This window comes from Euwallacea fornicatus, chromosome 31 (genome assembly GCF_040115645.1).
Source record: "Euwallacea fornicatus isolate EFF26 chromosome 31, ASM4011564v1, whole genome shotgun sequence".
NCBI lineage: Eukaryota > Metazoa > Arthropoda > Insecta > Coleoptera > Curculionidae > Euwallacea > Euwallacea fornicatus.
The window spans coordinates 2,677,539-2,696,497 of NC_089571.1; the positions used below are offsets into that span (position 1 = coordinate 2,677,539).

The 18,959-nt window shown below is 31.7% G+C and overlaps 1 protein-coding gene across 7 annotated transcripts in view; it reads right to left on the reverse strand.

The window, feature by feature from the left end:
• The window catches only part of Pde8 (phosphodiesterase 8), a 101,664-nt gene that overhangs the window by 22,761 nt on the left and 59,944 nt on the right, over positions 1 to 18,959 (reverse strand). For all 7 annotated transcript variants that reach the window (XM_066298695.1, XM_066298696.1, XM_066298700.1 and 4 more), the window contains one exon: positions 18,204 to 18,391. In XM_066298695.1, the coding sequence (XP_066154792.1) occupies positions 18,204 to 18,391 (188 nt within the window). The remainder of the gene's footprint in view (positions 1 to 18,203; positions 18,392 to 18,959) is intronic.

Here is an 18,959-nt window from a genome sequence, read left to right on the forward strand (position 1 = left end):
TTTATTAGATACACAAAACAATTAAATCCGCTCATGCATCAAAGTGACGATTTTTAATTAAAATGTAAGTCCTTGGAAAAGCTGGAAAGCAACCTGCATTGCAAGACTGCTAAGGCAAACAAACAGACCTCAATGCAAATTTCCTGCTTTGCATTCGAGCCTTTGTTCTTTATAGTCAGCTTTAATGGCAGCAATTCACCCTTTTGATGCGAGAAAAAGAAATTTTGAATACTCTTTGCTTTTAGCCTTAAAACACACTTTCACATTCATTTTAAAAGCACACATCGCACGCAAACTAATGTTGCAAATTAGCATTTTAATCGAGTTTGTTACTTGGTTTTGCCAATATACATCGAAATCCTGTCCAATACCTTTCTGCCCAGATTTTCCTTTTCCAGAAGGGAGCTTATGAGCTGGCTTGAGTGCAGGATATGTTGCCAGGGTAAATTAAATACATGGCAGATATATAAGGATTGAAGGGGCTTTTAAGGCCGTTCGTGCTTGGGGCTATTTGTTTTCCTTCACATTGTCTTTTGAAGAAAGTTGTACCTAGATTCGTCTGGACAACCGACTTATAAAATTATCGTTTTTCGCTGTAAACTATCGAAGTTGTAACCGAGTTTTATGTTGTCTTTGAGAGAAGTGGTACTGAACAACTTCACATCATATAAATATTAGTAAATTACGTCGAATTTACGGTGGAAGTGGTATCAACAATATATTTTCTTATTTATATTTTGTTAACGGTATTTTTGTACTCGAAGATAACCCAATATCGACAAAAATGGAGATCCTGTATCCTGCACATTGAAAGTATTAGAATTTAACTTTAAAATTAATTCGTATAGGGTAACCACTTAGCTTAATAACCCAGTGAAGGTTCAAATTTGCTTCAATTATGCGGTTATATCACAACGGATACTAATACTTTAACTTAACGTAATGAAAATATTATTTAACTAGCATCCGTAAAAATGTTGAAAATAAAGAAAGAAGAATAATTTCCGACATTCTCCTTTCTTTCGTAAGCCCTCACAAAGAGGTTACTGGGACCGTTAAATTGTATCACTGTGTAATTTTGTTCAGAAACTGCCTGTAATCAGGAAGTTTCAGACCATAGATTTTCTCTTACAATGAACTCTGGAATAGCAAGAAAAAATGTTTGATAACAGAAGATTTTGGAACAGAATTATTTCCTTCTTATCATTATTAAATCACAGATATCGAGTTACTGCAAACGTTGAAAATAATAAGTACCCTGCGGAATTTTCTGTTGGAGCCAGAAAATGCCTGATAACAGAGACACTTTCTCACTCATAATTAACGATTTTAGAGCTAATTTATGAGTAAGATTGTTGAATTAAAATATACCTACTGAGAATAGTATTATGGACACCTATAGGGTGCTTCAGCAAAACCTAGACACTCCGAATCACTTGTTTATTATGAAAGTTATGATAATTCGGTAGGATAGGTCGATTATGGTTCAAGGAGATTCAATTTAACGCGCATGATAGTTACTTATTTTGATCCCTCCTCCCTGCAGAGCCATACTCTTAAAAAACTTATATAAAAAATAGAGTGAACTGACACATCGTTTAAAGAATATTCATCAGCCTACATAACAATTATTGTTAAGGGGTTCCTTCGACAAATGAAACCACGAAAACGCCAATTTGGTTTACATAAAATGGACTTGTATTGTAAATGGACTGGGTATTTAACTTACACTTAAATCAAATAATGCAAGAGTTTTGGTCTAAGTAGGAAGAGGGAGAATGCTTAATTGGGTGGGTTACACGCTATGATTTCGATCACATCCCGACACCGACGCAGCTTCCACATGAAGAGAAGAAAAAAGAAAAGAGAAAAAATTACTTCGATTATCCCTTAAGTACTAAACCCGAGGAATTCCAACCAGGGGCGCACCACCACCAAGAACTCTTACGGGCTATGTCTATGTCGGATCCTATAAATCGCGAGCATCTAGGGAATATCTGCACTAGTCGCTTTTCTGGGAATATTGCAGGCCCAACAAAGTGCCCATCATGGCAATAGTCCCCACCGAGAAAGCTTCCTTTGATCAGTAGCATATTCCCCAGCCAAAACATACCCTTAATTTTGGCCTGATGGGCCATGTGGTCTGGTACCCATATGGTATTTTCAGAATAAGTACCGCCGTACATGGGCGTAACTTAAGGGATAAAATACAAATACATAACAAAAACCAAAATTAACAACAACAAACAAAAAACCAATAACTTAAATTGTTACATTATCGCGATTCATATTACTTTCACAATGGCCCCCTATGCCTCTCTATTTATTAATCAAGAATTGAAATGAAAGTTTAACATAGAAATCTTTGACGTCTACAATTGCAAACAATATCATTTCCTATTATAAACTTTTTGCAATCACTAAATGTTCAAAATTGATTAGAATAACCTCTTGCGAATGTTTACCATAAACTTGAGAACAAATGTAATTCCTTTATTGTAAATAGAAATTCAAGAAAGATTTGAACTCTACTTATGATGACACAACTTAGAACATGGTTCAAGGTATACAAACGAAATTTGTAAATTCACTTTGAAAAATATCTAATTTATTCGCATATTGATTTTTCAACACGCATTTCATACATCCTGTTAATGCAAATATCGTTATCCGCACGGCATTACGAGGTACTGTTTTTTTCCAATTTATTATAATTCCCCCTTCTTTAAATTCTCTTAATTGCCTTTTAAATCTCTTTAAGATTTGTAAGATTTTTACAAGATTCTTTTAGATTGTGTCATGTTAAATCACTTCCTCAGCATCCTCGGAGGTACCCGGAAGAATTCGTTTTCTTCGAGCTTCTTTAATGATATTTCTCTAAATTATTTGCAATTTTCACCAATAGGCATGTCTCTGGAAAATTCATCCCACAATTTTTCTTAACCCTTATAAAAAACTTGCGTATAGGAAATTGGGAGGATCGCAATATTAAAAACTGTCCTGAGTGTCCGATACATAACTTGCAATTCACTTCGCTTTAAATGGGAACCACAGAAAGTTTCCAATGCCCATAGGGGAGTTATGAAATTTGTCACTAATGCGCATTCTGAAGAGATTAGTAACCTAAGTTCTGAATTTTTAACATTTTAGTTAATTAATTACAATTAAGGTGTTTAAGGTATAAAATAAAACTCGCAATAAAGGATTATTTATAGAGAAAAAGAAAAGACACACCACGTGGGAGATAATGGGAGAAAGGTATATGGTCCTATCCATTTTTTGCAGAAAAGCGTAATCAAGAGTCTATACATAGGAATATGTATATATATCGTAAATGGACAATTCGTGTATGCGTTTTTCACAATACGTATTGGGAAAGCAGACACATAACATGAATAGGACATGCTCTGCTTGTTGTAGTTTTAAAATTGGTGCACGAATGCACGTTGTATTCGTGCATCAATAATTTTTTTTTCGTTGCATTTATTATATTACCCTTGCTAATTGTACTAGTGGACGTTTCTCCGGTAATTTCCCAGTGATTGGATTAGTGTAACAATGAGATGCCAATATTGCATTGTTGAAATATGAAATTCAACAGACGAACTAATTTCTCCCGAAAATCGCAAAGTTTACAAATTTAGCACACACTGTGATCACAAAACAGAGTGAATTTAAATTTCGCGATAAAATCATGAAATTGTTTTTTTTAATAGGTTGGCAGCACCGATTGTGACATCTATGTAAATTGTCATGTTCATGTTTTAATTCAATTGCTGCAGAGTTGGACATGTTTTTGTAAACATACAAATATGAATTTTTGATTTTTACTATACCTGATTTCATTGAGCAAGAAAGTTGCGTTAAACTGTGTTTGCGGAATGAATATTCTGCATCGGAACCATTGTGGACGTTACACAAGGCCTTTGGTTTGGCAAAAAAATGTTTACAAGTGGTACAAAGACTTTAAGGAAAAAAAGACAAGGAATTCAAGACGAACTTCAACATCTACCAATGAAAATCACGTCCGAGAAATCAGAAATTTGGCGCTCCAAAGTCGTCGATTGACAATCACAGACTTTGTTGATGCTACGGATATTTTAATTGGATAAATAATAAACCTCGACAACTTTAAAAGGTGTTTTGTGCATCAAACGCGTCAAATTTCAATTGATTTCCAAAACATTTAATTTTTTGGATAAAAAGCGTTGCATTAAAATCTGTCAAATAACAATTTCTGACTACCAGGACGTCACAAAATGTATCATTATGGAACACATTACTTGGATCTATGCATTCGATCCGACAAACATCCGAAACAACCGACCAATCGAGCAAATATCACGCAAAATTTAAAAGAAGACAGAAAAAAACACATCAAAGTCGCCGAAAAATCAAGGTAACGTTGATAATTTTTTGCGATTATCGCAGTATTGTGCATTACGAATTTTTTCCGCCAAAGCAAACTGATAACAACCATTATTTTTTATCACTGTGCGTCATTTGCGTGAAGCTATTAGTCTCAAGAAGTCAGAATTACAAACAAACAATTCTTGGGTTTTACTCCACAATAATGTACAGTACCACACTGCATTGGTTCTTTGAGAACGTTTTGCTAAAAACTTGACCTATGTTGCTTCACAACCACCGCATCCGCCTAATTTAACACCGTTAGACTTTTGGATGTTCAACAAAATCAAAAGGCCGCTCCGGGGACAGTTTCGACTCGATTGAGGAGATAAAAGCAGAATCGAAAAAGGTATTAAAGGCCATCCCAGTAAAAGGCTTCTCTGACTGTGTCGAGGGTTGAAAAAAACGAAGGCGTAAGTACATTGTGTTGGACGGGAAATCCTTTGAGGGCGATAAAGTTTATTTGAAATAATAAATAAAACATTTTCATTTTATAAATAAATTCACCTTATATTTTGATCAAAATAATATGTCAATGGCGCACGTTTCTTCATCTTATACGATCAATTTGAATTGAGGCAAGGTGCAAAAGCGGGGACCTAACAATCAAAAATGATTAGGCAGACTTTAGAGGCTTTTGTAAAACGTAAAGAATTTCAAAAACCTCTAAATACTGTGTCCGTGATTTTCAGTTTTCTACGAGTATTCCATGATAATTTTATTTTTTTCTAAATTTAACAATATTTCCGACATCAAAAGAATCTTGAAGATTAGGTTATGAAGTTTTAAGAACGGTGCATGCTCTATTACACATCCAATCTAACTGGTAAAAACAAAAATTGAAATTTTACTCCGTTATTGTATCACTGCGTTACCCGAAATAACGGCACAGAAACTATGATACGTTTAAAACCTATCCAATTTTTTAATTTTTCTTTTCTTCTGAATCATTAAAAAAATGATCCCGTGGATAAATAGTAAAAATCATGAAATTCCACCCCAAAATGTGATGGATATCTCCGATAAAGCAGTCGTTCCTCTTATATTTTGTGGCATTATACTTTGCATTGAAATGCAATTTTATTGCTATATTATAGAAAATATTCCTTACTCTTGGAAAATATATTGATTAACAAAAATACAAGGTTTACTGCCATAGTCACTTTGTATCAGCAAGAATGGTAAGACCACAGATTTATAAACTCTTAATTTGCTTTCATCGTTTCTGAAACTTCATTAACATAATAGCGAAATAACACGTAACATTTGTTACTGTAAATCCAATGCTTACAGCTTGCAAATGCTCTAAGCTTAATGCTTCTAGACCCCATCCTTAATTAGTTCTAGAAGTTCCAACTTCAATTTCAGCATCCTGGTGGAATAACTCAACCTTGAGGAATCGTCACAGGAAGGCCGAACAAGTAAACAGAATAAAACTCCTGCGGGTAAGATTTCTCTCCACATGTCTACCGCATGATAACACAATTTGTTTCGGCATAAAAGAACACAAAGTGAACAGGAGCAACGGAATTGCACGTGGGATTTCGTTCAGCAAATCGATCTTATTGCAAGAAAATACTCTTGTCACAGTTAAATTAAATAATTCCTTTGAGGATTCAATTGTCTTCCGTAAGTAACATATTTGTAGGTGTTTGCTTTCAACTGAAACTAAATAAGAAAAAAACAGACACCATTAGAACAAATTAGTTCAACAAAGAGAGTCGGATTTGCGACGAAATACTTATAGCGAAATGTAATAATAATCTTTCAGTTCAGAGATAGAAATCCATGAGCATTTGTTTAAACTAAAGTAGAGCTAATTAGAGTCTTTGTTAAAGTTACTAAAGGGCTTTTGTTGCGGATAAGAATCTGTTGTCTTCCCGCTTTAATAAAATGAAAATGAGCTTCACGTTGTTTGTCTCTGAAGGGATTTTACCTTTCTGAGAATTATGTCCGATGCAATTCACTTTTCAACAAAAATGCGCGTTTTTATATTTCTGTCGTTTTGTTGAAAATTCAATTTAGAAGAACAAACACAGCTTTGGTTGATCAAACTTAGTTAGACCGCTGCTTGATGTTTGTCTTCCCACGAGTCTGACACAGTAACCAAGTTCGCTAAAAATCTAATTGAAACTGCATTTCCCCGGAAGAGTTAAAAAGAGAAAAAAAATTACTCTCTCCTTTATTTGCTGAAAGTTACTTCTCATTGTCAGTTTATCTCAGAAGTTGGGGTCTCTTTGATTCAAATTTAATGAATTTCCTGAAGTTTACTAATCGACAAGAATCACCACATTAGTTGAGATTAGTCATTAACTGGTCAAAATGAATTATTATTGTTATTTGAATAAATTTATTATTGAAGGTGAAAGGGCGCCTTGATTTATAGAGGTAAAAATTTGTAATATACGTCGTTTTCAATTAACTCGAAAATTTAAGAGAAATAAAAAATGAAATCAAGCTTTGACATAACGCATTCATAATCCGTTACAAATTGAAGCCACCTGGTTGATGCAGTATTCGAATGAAATTAGATTTGTTGATCTTTTATCGATTAGAGCATCGCATGGTATTTTCTACAAGTTGAAAAAGAAACGATTGTAGTCAAGCTTTGAAGCTGTAAGCCACAAAATCGCAAGTTAGCATAATTTCCTCAACACATCCAAATATTTCAATTAATAATAACACTAATGATAAATATTTGTGAAGAATAGGTAATTCTCCCTTTCTAACTATCCATCAGAGATTATTTATCTATTGTTAATTACGTTGTTACGACTGTAAGGTTCCATTTATTCTTCCAGTATTTGTTATTCATTACCCATTTGAAATATTGAAACTTGTCAATTCTTTTCAATGTTTTATGTGACACATTCCCTTTAACCGTTAAATTCTCCGGCACATGAATGGTACCTTTGGAAGTAAATTGATTGAGCGTATTTTATTAACTAGTCATTCACCCGATCTAATACCTCTTGATTTTTATTTATGAAGTTATATGAAAAACATGATATACACCAGTGAAATACGTGTTGAAACAGTCATAAATGTGTAACATTAGTTCTAATTAATTTCAGAAGAACTTCAATTTATGTATAAAAACATTTTTAGACTTTTTCGTTGTGTGTATTTCAATATTTTCTCTGTTTACGATATTTATCTACTTGGGCCGAAATGTATGATGAGGTGAATAAGATTCCAAGCAGAAACCAACAGAAAACAATTTAAGATTAAACGATTGAACTTTTTCTATTTATATTTACATTGTTTAGGCTGGTATTATTGACAATAAAACTGGATTTAACGTTGATTGTGAATTTTTCGGAAAGAATGTAGGATATAATTTACATTCCATTACGTACATACAAGACTTTTATTTCAAAACGAATCGGCCCCTAAATATCTTGTGATTATATGGAAAGTTTGATTTGAGAAACAACAAGTCCATTGAGATATGCAGGGGAAAGTTCCAAAAAGCTTTTTAGATAATTTTATCATTCACCCTCGTTCCTTCAGCTAACTCCACTTTAAAATATCAAATGGCTCTCCGCTTCGAGTGATATATGGATGCAAAAAGCATAAAATTCCCTGTGCTGTCCAAAAAGTAGGGCCACAAAATTTGAGATAAGTTGACGCGTTTACAAATTGCAAATAAAATTGTGTGCCAATGAAATGAATTATTTTTAATGCAATTTACTAGAATGATCAAATGTTTAAATTGTGCTCTTTTTTGTGAGGACAATAATAAAATCTATTTTCAAATTCTTATCAAAATTAACAAAAAATTTCCTTGGAGATGATACACTCCCATAATATTCTAGGTTGGTGATCGTTAATATCGTATCGTAGATCCTAAATAGTTTTAAAGGAAAAGTCGACGGGTCTCAGACCTGGCGGCCTTGCTGGTCATTTTATAACACCTCATCTACCGATCTATGTATCCGGAAATCGATTATTGGTGACGGTATATAGGGTAAGTCAAACGATGTATGTGATCTTCCCTCTGCATATGAGCTTCGTATTTTATTCCTATTTATCTTAAAGTATCCAAATCTAAAGGTAAATTGCTGAAAAAACCAAAATCAAAGATAAGACATAAAAATGAATATATACAAGGTATCTGTTATTCTTTTTCCGACTGACTGAACTTCCAAGATTGGTTGAATTTGAAGAACATTACTGATTGTAAAACATATTTAGGAGACTTGTACATTGTCACATATCGAGTAACTAAAAAAAGAAGAACAGAAAGAAAATTGATATATATTTCAATCTGCTTTACTTTGTAAGCTATTTTCCTAAATGTTTCAAAATCCACTTAACTTTGTGAAAATTTCCCGGATAAAAATTATTATTATTATTATATATAACTATGTAACTTTAATCACAAAAGTATTATTGAACGCGTTTGAAAAAGACATTCTGCAGAGTAAAAAAATTTGTCGTTAATACAAACAAAAATGACAGTATTCTAAATGAATATTTCCGTACGATCCTAAAGGGTAATTTCGATTATAAACGATATGAAAAGAAATAGCTACATACATACACATACACAAACATAGTAGATTCTCAAAACCTTCGTAATTGAGATATGCATGTATTGTGAGTCGGGATATAGTTTGAGAAAAATTAGGTGAATTCCTACTAGCCCTAAAGAAATACAATCTACTACTCACAAGAGAGTACACATATGACGTTTCAATGGGTTGTCATACGAATTAGTGATCAAATTCTGGAAGCTGCAAAAAAAATTGAGATTGATTCAAATCTTTACACTCTTTTAGAAAATATTGACTTTCCGATTTTTCGTAGTGCTAATGGGTCGAAGCTCTGGTCACTTTGTTGAAAGGATATTCTCCATGGAAACGTTGAATTAAAGACACAGTGTTGGATAGTATCGAGCTTTGCCTAGAAATTATCTTTTATGTAAAAATGCCAGTACATTGATCTAATGGTCCTTAAAAGGGTTTAACGGTTCCAGTTAACGTTATTTATAGTTTTATTGAAAGCCTACTGGTGGAAATGTAGCCACAAAGGAACTATTTCTTGTAGTTGCACCCTTCAACTATTGAGATGTCAGAAAGAAAAGCGTGGGCAGGAGGTTTTACACTGGATTGTGATATATTAGGCACCGGAAAAGGTAATTCAAGTTTTCGTTTCTAATTTTTATGAAAACATTTTTATTTTATATATTAATGTTATTCTATTATATTGAATAAATCATTTAATAGCTTATATTTTACGCTTGTTTTAACTATGTATTCGGTTTCTTCATAATTTATATTTAACCTATATATTTTTTAGTTTTAGAATTATATGCTCTAGTTTTATTATTTGTGTAACTTTACTCGACGAATTCAAAAATCAGCTTAAAGCAGCAGACGTGGTATTCGCAATGCATTCGGAAAAGTTGTTTTTTGGCTTTAGTTTCGACGTTTTAAAAGTGGTAATGAGTGTACTGAAGATGGACAACATTAAGGTCATCGTGAAATATATTTTGACAATGATATCAAGCAATATTTGGTAGAAAAATCTCGTGCAACATGTTTTAGTAATGGAATAGGTACTCAATTGCCAATAATTAACCATTAAAAAAAATCATGCAATTAATTATATCAAAAAGTTAGACAAATTAATTCAACATAAATTAAGTGAAGATAACAAGATTATACGTTTGACAATTGCCAATTCTCTACTTGCACGCAACGCAAATGAGCCTTTTATTGATCGTATTGCTACATGCAACGAAAAATAGGTTGGATATGATAATTCTTATCAGTTTAGACAATAAGTGGAAGTTAGTAAATTTGATGGAACTATAGTTAAGAAAAATCTTACACCAAGGATGATTTTGATGACTATGATAGACTGCTCTTGGAATTGCAGGGGGTGGCGAAATTTCAATGTTTTTACAGAGAATCTACGAAACAGTAACATATAAAGAAAACTTGAAAGACATTTTCAATCGTCTTTTGTTCTCGCGTTATAAACAAAAATTCAAATTTTGACGTTTTCGAAAAATCGTCATAATTTTTTATTTTCCTAGTTACATAAAAATAACTTTTACATTATTAAAACACTTTTCTAAAGTAGATAACGATGATAAGGATACATTTTTAAGGTCCATAATTTTTAGAGTCATGTCATGAAGTTGTTTTTTTTTTAATATGAGTCGCCAACAACAAAAAAATGATTTACATTAAAAGAATACAAATTTATGTCATAAAACCATGGAGTTTAAAAATGTATATCTTTGTCACGGAAATCTAGTCAAAAAAGTATTTTAATAAAGTAACTGTTACTTATATGTAACTAGCTAAATAAAAAATTAGGAAAATTTTTCGAAAATCCCAGAAATAGAATTTTTTTTATGACGCAAAAACAAAAGACGAAAAATATTTTTGAAACCAGTATTGGATTTGTCTCAAAAAAAGACAGCAAGAATACCTTATTCATTTTTTCCTATCTATTACTGTTATGTAGATTCTTTATAAAAACATGGAAATTTGTCCACCCCGTACATATTTACTATTTATCAAAAGGTCAAAGGATCAATTCATCTGATTATTACTCACAAATCGATATACTTCATGAAAAATTCTTCAAAGGTAAGCTTCCTTTGTCAATAGCAAAAGGGTTCTGCTTCTTTATGACTACGCAAGATCACATGTCGCATCAAAGATTCAAAGAAAATTTGAAAGTCTTAAATGGGAAATTCGACCTCATCCACTGTATAGTTCAGATATTTCTCCATGCGATTTTGTTTTTATCTAATTTTTGATGTAATAAACGATTTAATTCCGAAGACAAGGTCAATTCGAGGTTGATCTTTTCTTCAGTTATCAAGAACTCAATTTTTTTCTCGAGAAATTAGTTTATTTGTAAAATGTTGGCAGAAAAATATTAATTCTAACGGTGACTTTTTTGTTGAAAAGTTATTTTAAAGAAAGTTATATTATTTTAAAGTTAAGAGTCAAAAAGGTTAATTACTATTTCTGATACTTGTATTATGGTAACCTTGCTACAATATACCGAAAGGATTGTTACTTAAATAGAACATTTATTTTCTGCAAAAATAGCAGTTTAAATAAGGAATGTTTAATGTTTATATAAGAGTAAGTACAATAAATATGAAATAAATAACAAGATTGCAAAATGGAAATTTGCAAATAAATCTGTTTTATAATCATTCCTCGGGTTGAAATTGACTGTGAGAAAGAATATGGAATTGAGTATAAATGGCTATAAAATAACGCAAATAATTGAAGACATTTATGAAAAATGAGATTTGGTTATAATACGTGAGTCAATAGTTATTAAATAATTTAAAATTTGAGGGCAATGCAAGAAGCTAAGATTTTCGGTCTGAATCAATTAACATAGGCTTATGAGACTTGGTTCCCTAACAGTGTTCTTCGATACGATTCTCTCGAAAAGCTGTAACACATAAGTTTATTTTATGCCTTTTTGAAAAAAAAAAAATTAAATCGCAATTTCATTCACTTTCAACATATTGGAGAGATTTTTAAATTTTCTAGTGCTTGTGTGTGTATTAAAACAAATTACATAATTCAGAGAAAAAATTTTTAGGATTCCCTGGTTACAAACCTACATAATAAATTAAATATAAAGAAAAATTCTGGTTTCTGAATACTGAAAAGCTATACTTTCTTCTGATATGTGGATTTGTCATGTTTTTTAATTTGCACTTTAGCTTCACATCTCATTAAATAAAAACTTTTGGGCCATTATTGCAATAATCATAAACTCTCCAGGTTGCGAAGCTTGATCCTTTGAAAAAAATTGAACACACGTCAAATAAATTTACTTCCAGAGAATAAACTTATCAACATCCCTGCTTGGCAGTGATTAATACTCATTCCAACGCATCCTGACATCTCTGTCAATTCCTTTTCCAAACTCCATTAACTATTTAAACAATACCTGTACCATGAAGAAATATCACCCCATTTTCGATGCAAATGGATCATAAAGCCTACCTGAGGCATATCCAGATTCATTGTCAGCTCTGCACGTAGCTATACAAATTTGCTCAATAGCTGAAGCTTATACCCAGACGCCTGTTGACAATTTAATAATGGGGCTCTGCCAGTTTCATGGAGTGTGTTATTCCAGAGAATTTCGCAGCGCTTTAGGATGGAATAAACTGGATTTCAATCCTAATGAATTTATTATTATTTAGGTTTGCAAGGTTATTTAAAGTTTCCATTCCTTCGAATTAGTGTAGACTTGTTTAAAATTCTTGATTTATTGTAGCTTGGAAGCGTGGCAGTTATTCCGATCAGAAATTCTAATAAAGGAATGAATTCTTTCAACGATAGGTCTGGGCTCAATTATAAAGTGAACTTTCGAGCAAATGAAGGTTTCGGCAATTTCTTTCTAGCTTTCATTACTGCTACAAAAAAATCAGTAATCGGAAACAGGGATTCTGATTATTATTATTATTATTATTAGGGTACCTATCAATAATATTTGATAATAAAGGGGGACGGACACCTCTTTATTAGGCAGGAAGGACACTCCCCACATAATTTGTCGATAACCTATCGGTTAAGAAAACTTTTGAATAAAATTGAGAAATCTGTCGTGAGTAAACTTGAAAAATCAGCTCAAGTCAAATTCTATGCAATATTAAAAAACCTTTAGTACACAATGAAAATACTTAATTTCTGCAAAAACCATGAGTGTCATTTTCATCCTCTAGAGCTCTTCCATTATGACACACTTTGCCTCGCTCAGTATACCCATACGTCAGTATCAGATAGTTACAAAAGGGTTTCAAAGCAGTAGTAAGAAGATGTACTTTTCACCAACCAGTAGGGCTATAATAATAGCTATAAATTTAAGCTCAACATTACCCAACATTTCAATATTAGCATGAATTTCTCTTTAATCTGGCTTACTGTGAAATATTCTCAATGAGCTCAATTCTACAGGCAGATATTTAATTTTCTTTACTACTGTACTTTTGACATTAAGTTATTGGGTTTTTTTGTTGAAAGTTTTTAAAAAGGTTTTAATTAGCAATCGGTGACAATCTTGGATAAAACCTTAAATTTATTAAATTCAAACTAAAAATAATTAAGGCAGTTAAGATGTTAATACATTTCTAGTTTGAATGTTTATTTTTGTAACTTCTATTACTCTTCAATCTTACAGATTGTCCACAGCATAGTAATACTGGTTAGATTTTTACTCTTTAGAACATCATCCTCTTATGTAATTTTGTATTCAACCATGCCAATTATCGTGATGGGTAGAAGTGTTTACCTCTACAGATTTATATTTTCTAATTTCTCAAATTAATTACTTCACTTCAGTTTTATTTTCTCCCCTCCGTTTTTTGTGTTATGTGATTTACTATCCTTTTGATTTAATGTACCTTTAATACTCGTTGGTATTTTTTTATGTGTGATATTAACTAATTTGTTTGAAATTTAGTTTATGATTTTTTCATCATCGATCACATTATGTTATCACGTTATCAGGTTTCCAAGGTAATTACTCAAATTACAAAACCATGACAAAGCAATCAATCAAAACAAAATAATGAGGAATATATCGGAACATTGACAAAGTCGACTATAAAAACTTGTTCACTTTTCACTAATTTATTTTTCATCCTTTGGGCACTACAGAAATATAAGAAAGATAATAGCAAACCGTCCAACAACAGGGAATTTGGTATAACATAACAATAGGATTATGTAAAACGAAATTCAGGTATTGTTGTGATCCATTTTCCATTCTAAACCCTATCATCAAATCTAACCATATGATCGCGAACATATAACAATTTTAATAAGGTAGTAGGTACATGCACATACAATACCAACACTTCGCCAGACGATAGAATAATGTTCAAATAATAGCAGTTTTTCATAATACATTAATCAGCAAAGATATCATTTTTTAAATGTAAAACCTTCGATTTTCAAATTTTTCCAATTACCCTTACTAACTACTACAGTTTTTGAGATAATTAGTTCGAATTTTAAATACTGTTTAATTTTATAGATATTTCATAGGGCATTTTGCATTGTAAAGGATATTTAAATTACTACGCTTTTCGCCGAATTACTGTATGTTGGTAACGCACTGCATCTCAAAAATAAAGTTTCTGAAAATATAATATTACATGAGAAAGTGGCATTATTTTAACAAAATCTATCGTTTGGTGAAGCCTTTGGTATGTTGAAATTAATCACTTTGTATAGACGATTAAATTGAAAAGAGAATGTAAACACTTGATTTAGAAATGCTAATTTAACGATTGTTTCCAGGGACCCTGCCAAAAGATAATGAAAATTTGTGGCATCCAAGCAAATACTTATGACCAAAAAGGTCGCTGACTAAATTATTTATTAATAACAGCACCAAAAAAAAACGCGCCTGAGTACTTAAAAAACAACCTAAAGCCAACTAAACCAAGAGACATCTAATAATGCATATAATAAATATATATGATTGCTCCAGAAAATTATCAAAATAGGCCGAATTTTTAACAAACTTTTTTTTAATTCAAACGCATGAAATTATTATAGTCATTTTTCTCACAAAACTTATCGATAATAAATGTTTTATCGTAATACACCACTGAATGTAATTTTGAAAGACTTCCAATTTAAGATATCCTGACCAATGTTTGAATTAAAAAAAAATGCATTTTGCATTGCTGGTGATGTGAACAATATTTTAAAAAGTAAATAAAGGTTAAAAATAATATATTTTTTATACATTTTAATATATATATATATATATATTAAATAGTTAACAGTTATTTTTGAGCTGCACATTATACATTCGTAGGGCTCATACATGCATTCAATGGTGATACAAAAACAACATAAAAATAAATAGCATGACAACGCTTAGAATGCTTCGCTAGCGTGCCACGGAGGTTGGACAGTAATGTATTCGGCAAAGAAATATTTCTGGATTTTTTAAATAATGTTTATACGATATCCTTACGTAAATGTTTAAATAAACCTATCTCATATACTCAAACCACATAATTTTCCATCGTTTTACCTTTCATTACATATTATTTTAATATAACTCCAAAATTTGGATGACTTTGAAATGTGGATCGAATCGATTTTAATTCATCCGAATTAGCGGAGGTTTACTATAGTTACGAAATGAAACTAATTTAATCATCTATTACTTCATTTGTTAGAAAGCAGGAAACAATATTTTTTATTACATTACTGACATTTTTGGATTCGTTCTTCCATTTTCTATAAATTACTTCTTTGCATCTAAGAAGACTGTTCATACCCTTTGCCTATGTTTTTCATGAATATCCTGTATATGTTATAATCATTACATAAATATGAATTTTACGATTTCTTCCATCTAACCGCAATTCCATTTACACATCATGTTGAGGGTTCCAGTTTTCCACTCGGTTGGATAAACTGTGCCGTTTCTCCTATGGACCTACGACCTATCCAGAATCCATTAAATGGGTACATTATGTGTTTTAGTGAGTGGGTTTCGTGCATAGAGCAGCTTATATTAAAGACTAGGGGTGAAGGAGTGCGGGGCGTTTCATAATGGAGTATATATTGTGGCGATATAATAATTACAAGAATGCCTAAAGCGATCTGTTTTAATGTTTAAGTTTTTAGACCACCTTCATATTATTCCCAGAATATTCTATAAGTACATAGAATGAACAGTGATTCGAATCAGGTGATTTACCACCGAAAGGTTAAAAAGAAAAATTGACTAAAAACGAAAAAGACAATCATAAGAACAAATTCTACTGTATGTTCTGTATTTGTGCGAAAGGAACAAAGTATTTTGATTTTTTCAGGAAAATAAAAACTGGAAACATAGTTGGAATGATAAACACATGTTGAAGAAGAATTTTGTTGAATTCCGAATTGGGCAACTTTTCTTTATTTCATAGGCTCGAACATATATTTTCCGGATCTTCATGCTAGATTTTACTATCTTAGGCACATTACACATCATGCCGATTATTAAAAAAAAAAATCACTCTCAAGCTATTAGCACTCCAAAAATCCTCAAATCTTTATCAATAACTCCATGAATCGATGAGTTTGAAAAGCTCTGATAAATGCCTAAACCGAATATTACAAATTACTGAGAATGTCTTAATTTATCAGAATCATTCACAGTTACTTTTCATTCGTTAAATTTCTACTTTAAAGTTTTCTACATTATCGATTTACTGTTCTTACGTTTTCTCATGTACATGACCCTGATTGGATTTCCACGCCTGCCACTATTACTTAACATTCAAATCGTGCTATACCTTATCTTCTATCGTTTCAATCTGTCGGAAATCCCGAACGGCTTAGTAAAATTTTTTCTATTCTGAGTAAGATTTTTCGAATTTGAGGATTACTACAGGTCATCGTCACTACCTACCATAAAACGAGATACCTTTACCAATTGTTCTGGTAAGCTCCCGATAAGGTTACAAGTAAGATTTATCCTTCAACCCGTATCTCAAGCACATTTTTATTTGTTCAGTATTAATTTATAATACTTCATATAGCCACTTAAATAGATAGTAATTTTAACTAATGCTAATGTGGTATTGAGACGATAAGGTTTCCATTTAAATTTCGTCACATCAGTATGATCAGACAATGCTTTATTTAAGAATTTTAAAGATTTCCTGAATAATGCGTGATAAGACGCATGTCCAATGTTCCTCAATCAGTCATTTGGGTTAATAAAATAAATAATTCAGTCATCTCTATGTAATTAAATTCCAATTATTTCCGCAGAAGCAGTTAATTGGCATTTTCTTCCACCACATAAAGATAATTGAATCCAATGCCGTCTGCAATTAGTGACTGTCTCTTAAATTCCAGTATTTCCATTTCGATTAAGCCTAGCGACAGGTCACTAAATGTATGCGTTAATTATCGACAACGTTGCCAGCTTACTTGGTAAACCGACAACATTGTATCAACGAAATGATTTTATGGATGAAAGAAATAACGTGGTTTGAAAACTCTAAGAGTAGTCTCTTGATTAGAAGTTGCTAGCTGAAAAGTTTTTATGGCCCGAAGGGAAATTGCGGTGAAAACTAATCAAATAATTCCATTTAAGGCAATCGCAAAAATTTATTACAGAATAGGGTAGAAAAGCTATTAAACAATTAAAACTAATAAAAAAAAATAAGAACGCTTGTCAATAAAAGTTTATATGTAAAATACGTTGAAAAAATAAGTTACAAAATATTGAATACATTTTTTTTATGTTTTAAATATAATATAGGTGATTTAAGTGCAAGAGTTTCTATTCATATCCTTTTCCATTTTAAGGGAACTAGCAAGTTTGTGATTCAAAAAATTTCCTAGGATTTTTAAAATGGAATGTCAAATTTAGTTGTAAAGATCTGTGTAAATTTATAATACAGAAAGTTTTCCATACTTAGGGATAAATAAAAAAACATTACGAAAAAATGTATGTAGATTTCTGCACTTGTCCTATCATGTGGTGAGTATCATCTTGACAAACCATAGTAAGCGGAAAAAACGTATTTTTCCCAATATTTAAGCGGATTCCACATTACGTCACAATTCAACTTATAATCCTGTCGACTGCTCAACAGATAACACGTAATCAAGTGTACGAACTAAAATATTTGATGTAACCAAATCCTTCAAATCTTTGCGTTACATCCTTACATTAGACTTAAACACCATCTACATTTTTTAATATGTACTTTCTCACGTAATAACCGGTTCTTGTTTTTGGAATAAAATATTTGACAAATTACTTACCGACAAAGCAGATCGTTATCGAAGCATTTTACTCTGGCATCCACAAGGACTAAATCATGGGACTTTGCTTGATACTCATCCAGGGCTCCTATATCGTTATTGCTGGATGTTATTTCAAAACCGAGCTTGTCCGCTGCCTTTGAGATAGTATCACATACGGGATCTGGATGAGCAAATACTAATAATAACTGCAAAGAAACAGAATTCTTTTAATTTGGATAAATCGCTAGCAAAATGAATATCAAAGAGATTTCTCTTTAGTCGAGATCAGATAGAATGCTTTTGCTTCAAAAAATGGAGGTACGTATTTTTCATTTAGTTCGGTTTCAGTAAAAGCATTAATTAAAATAATAATTTCTAAACCAATTTCTGTTATTGAATTGTTAATTAACAGCAAAGGGCCCGTTTAATTACCAAATACATGTCTTCTATTTTTCAGCACAATGCCCAATATTTTGTAACTGAAGTTCACATAATTAATTGTACGATTCGAAATAGTTTTAAAGACGGGATAAAATATTACAATGACTAGGAAGCTAACTGTGTATAATTCTGAATTTAAGAAAAAGTTAAGTTTCACTGTATTTAATTAAGGAATAATGATAAAAGCCACGTACAGTGAGGCCATTATTTATTTTGTTGTGTTGGCTCAGGACTAAGCTATAAACAAGGTGATTACAAAGTTGAAGTTATCCTTTCACCAGTGAATAAAAATTCAAAAAATGAGATTTTTTCCTTTGGCGCTATTTCGAAGTA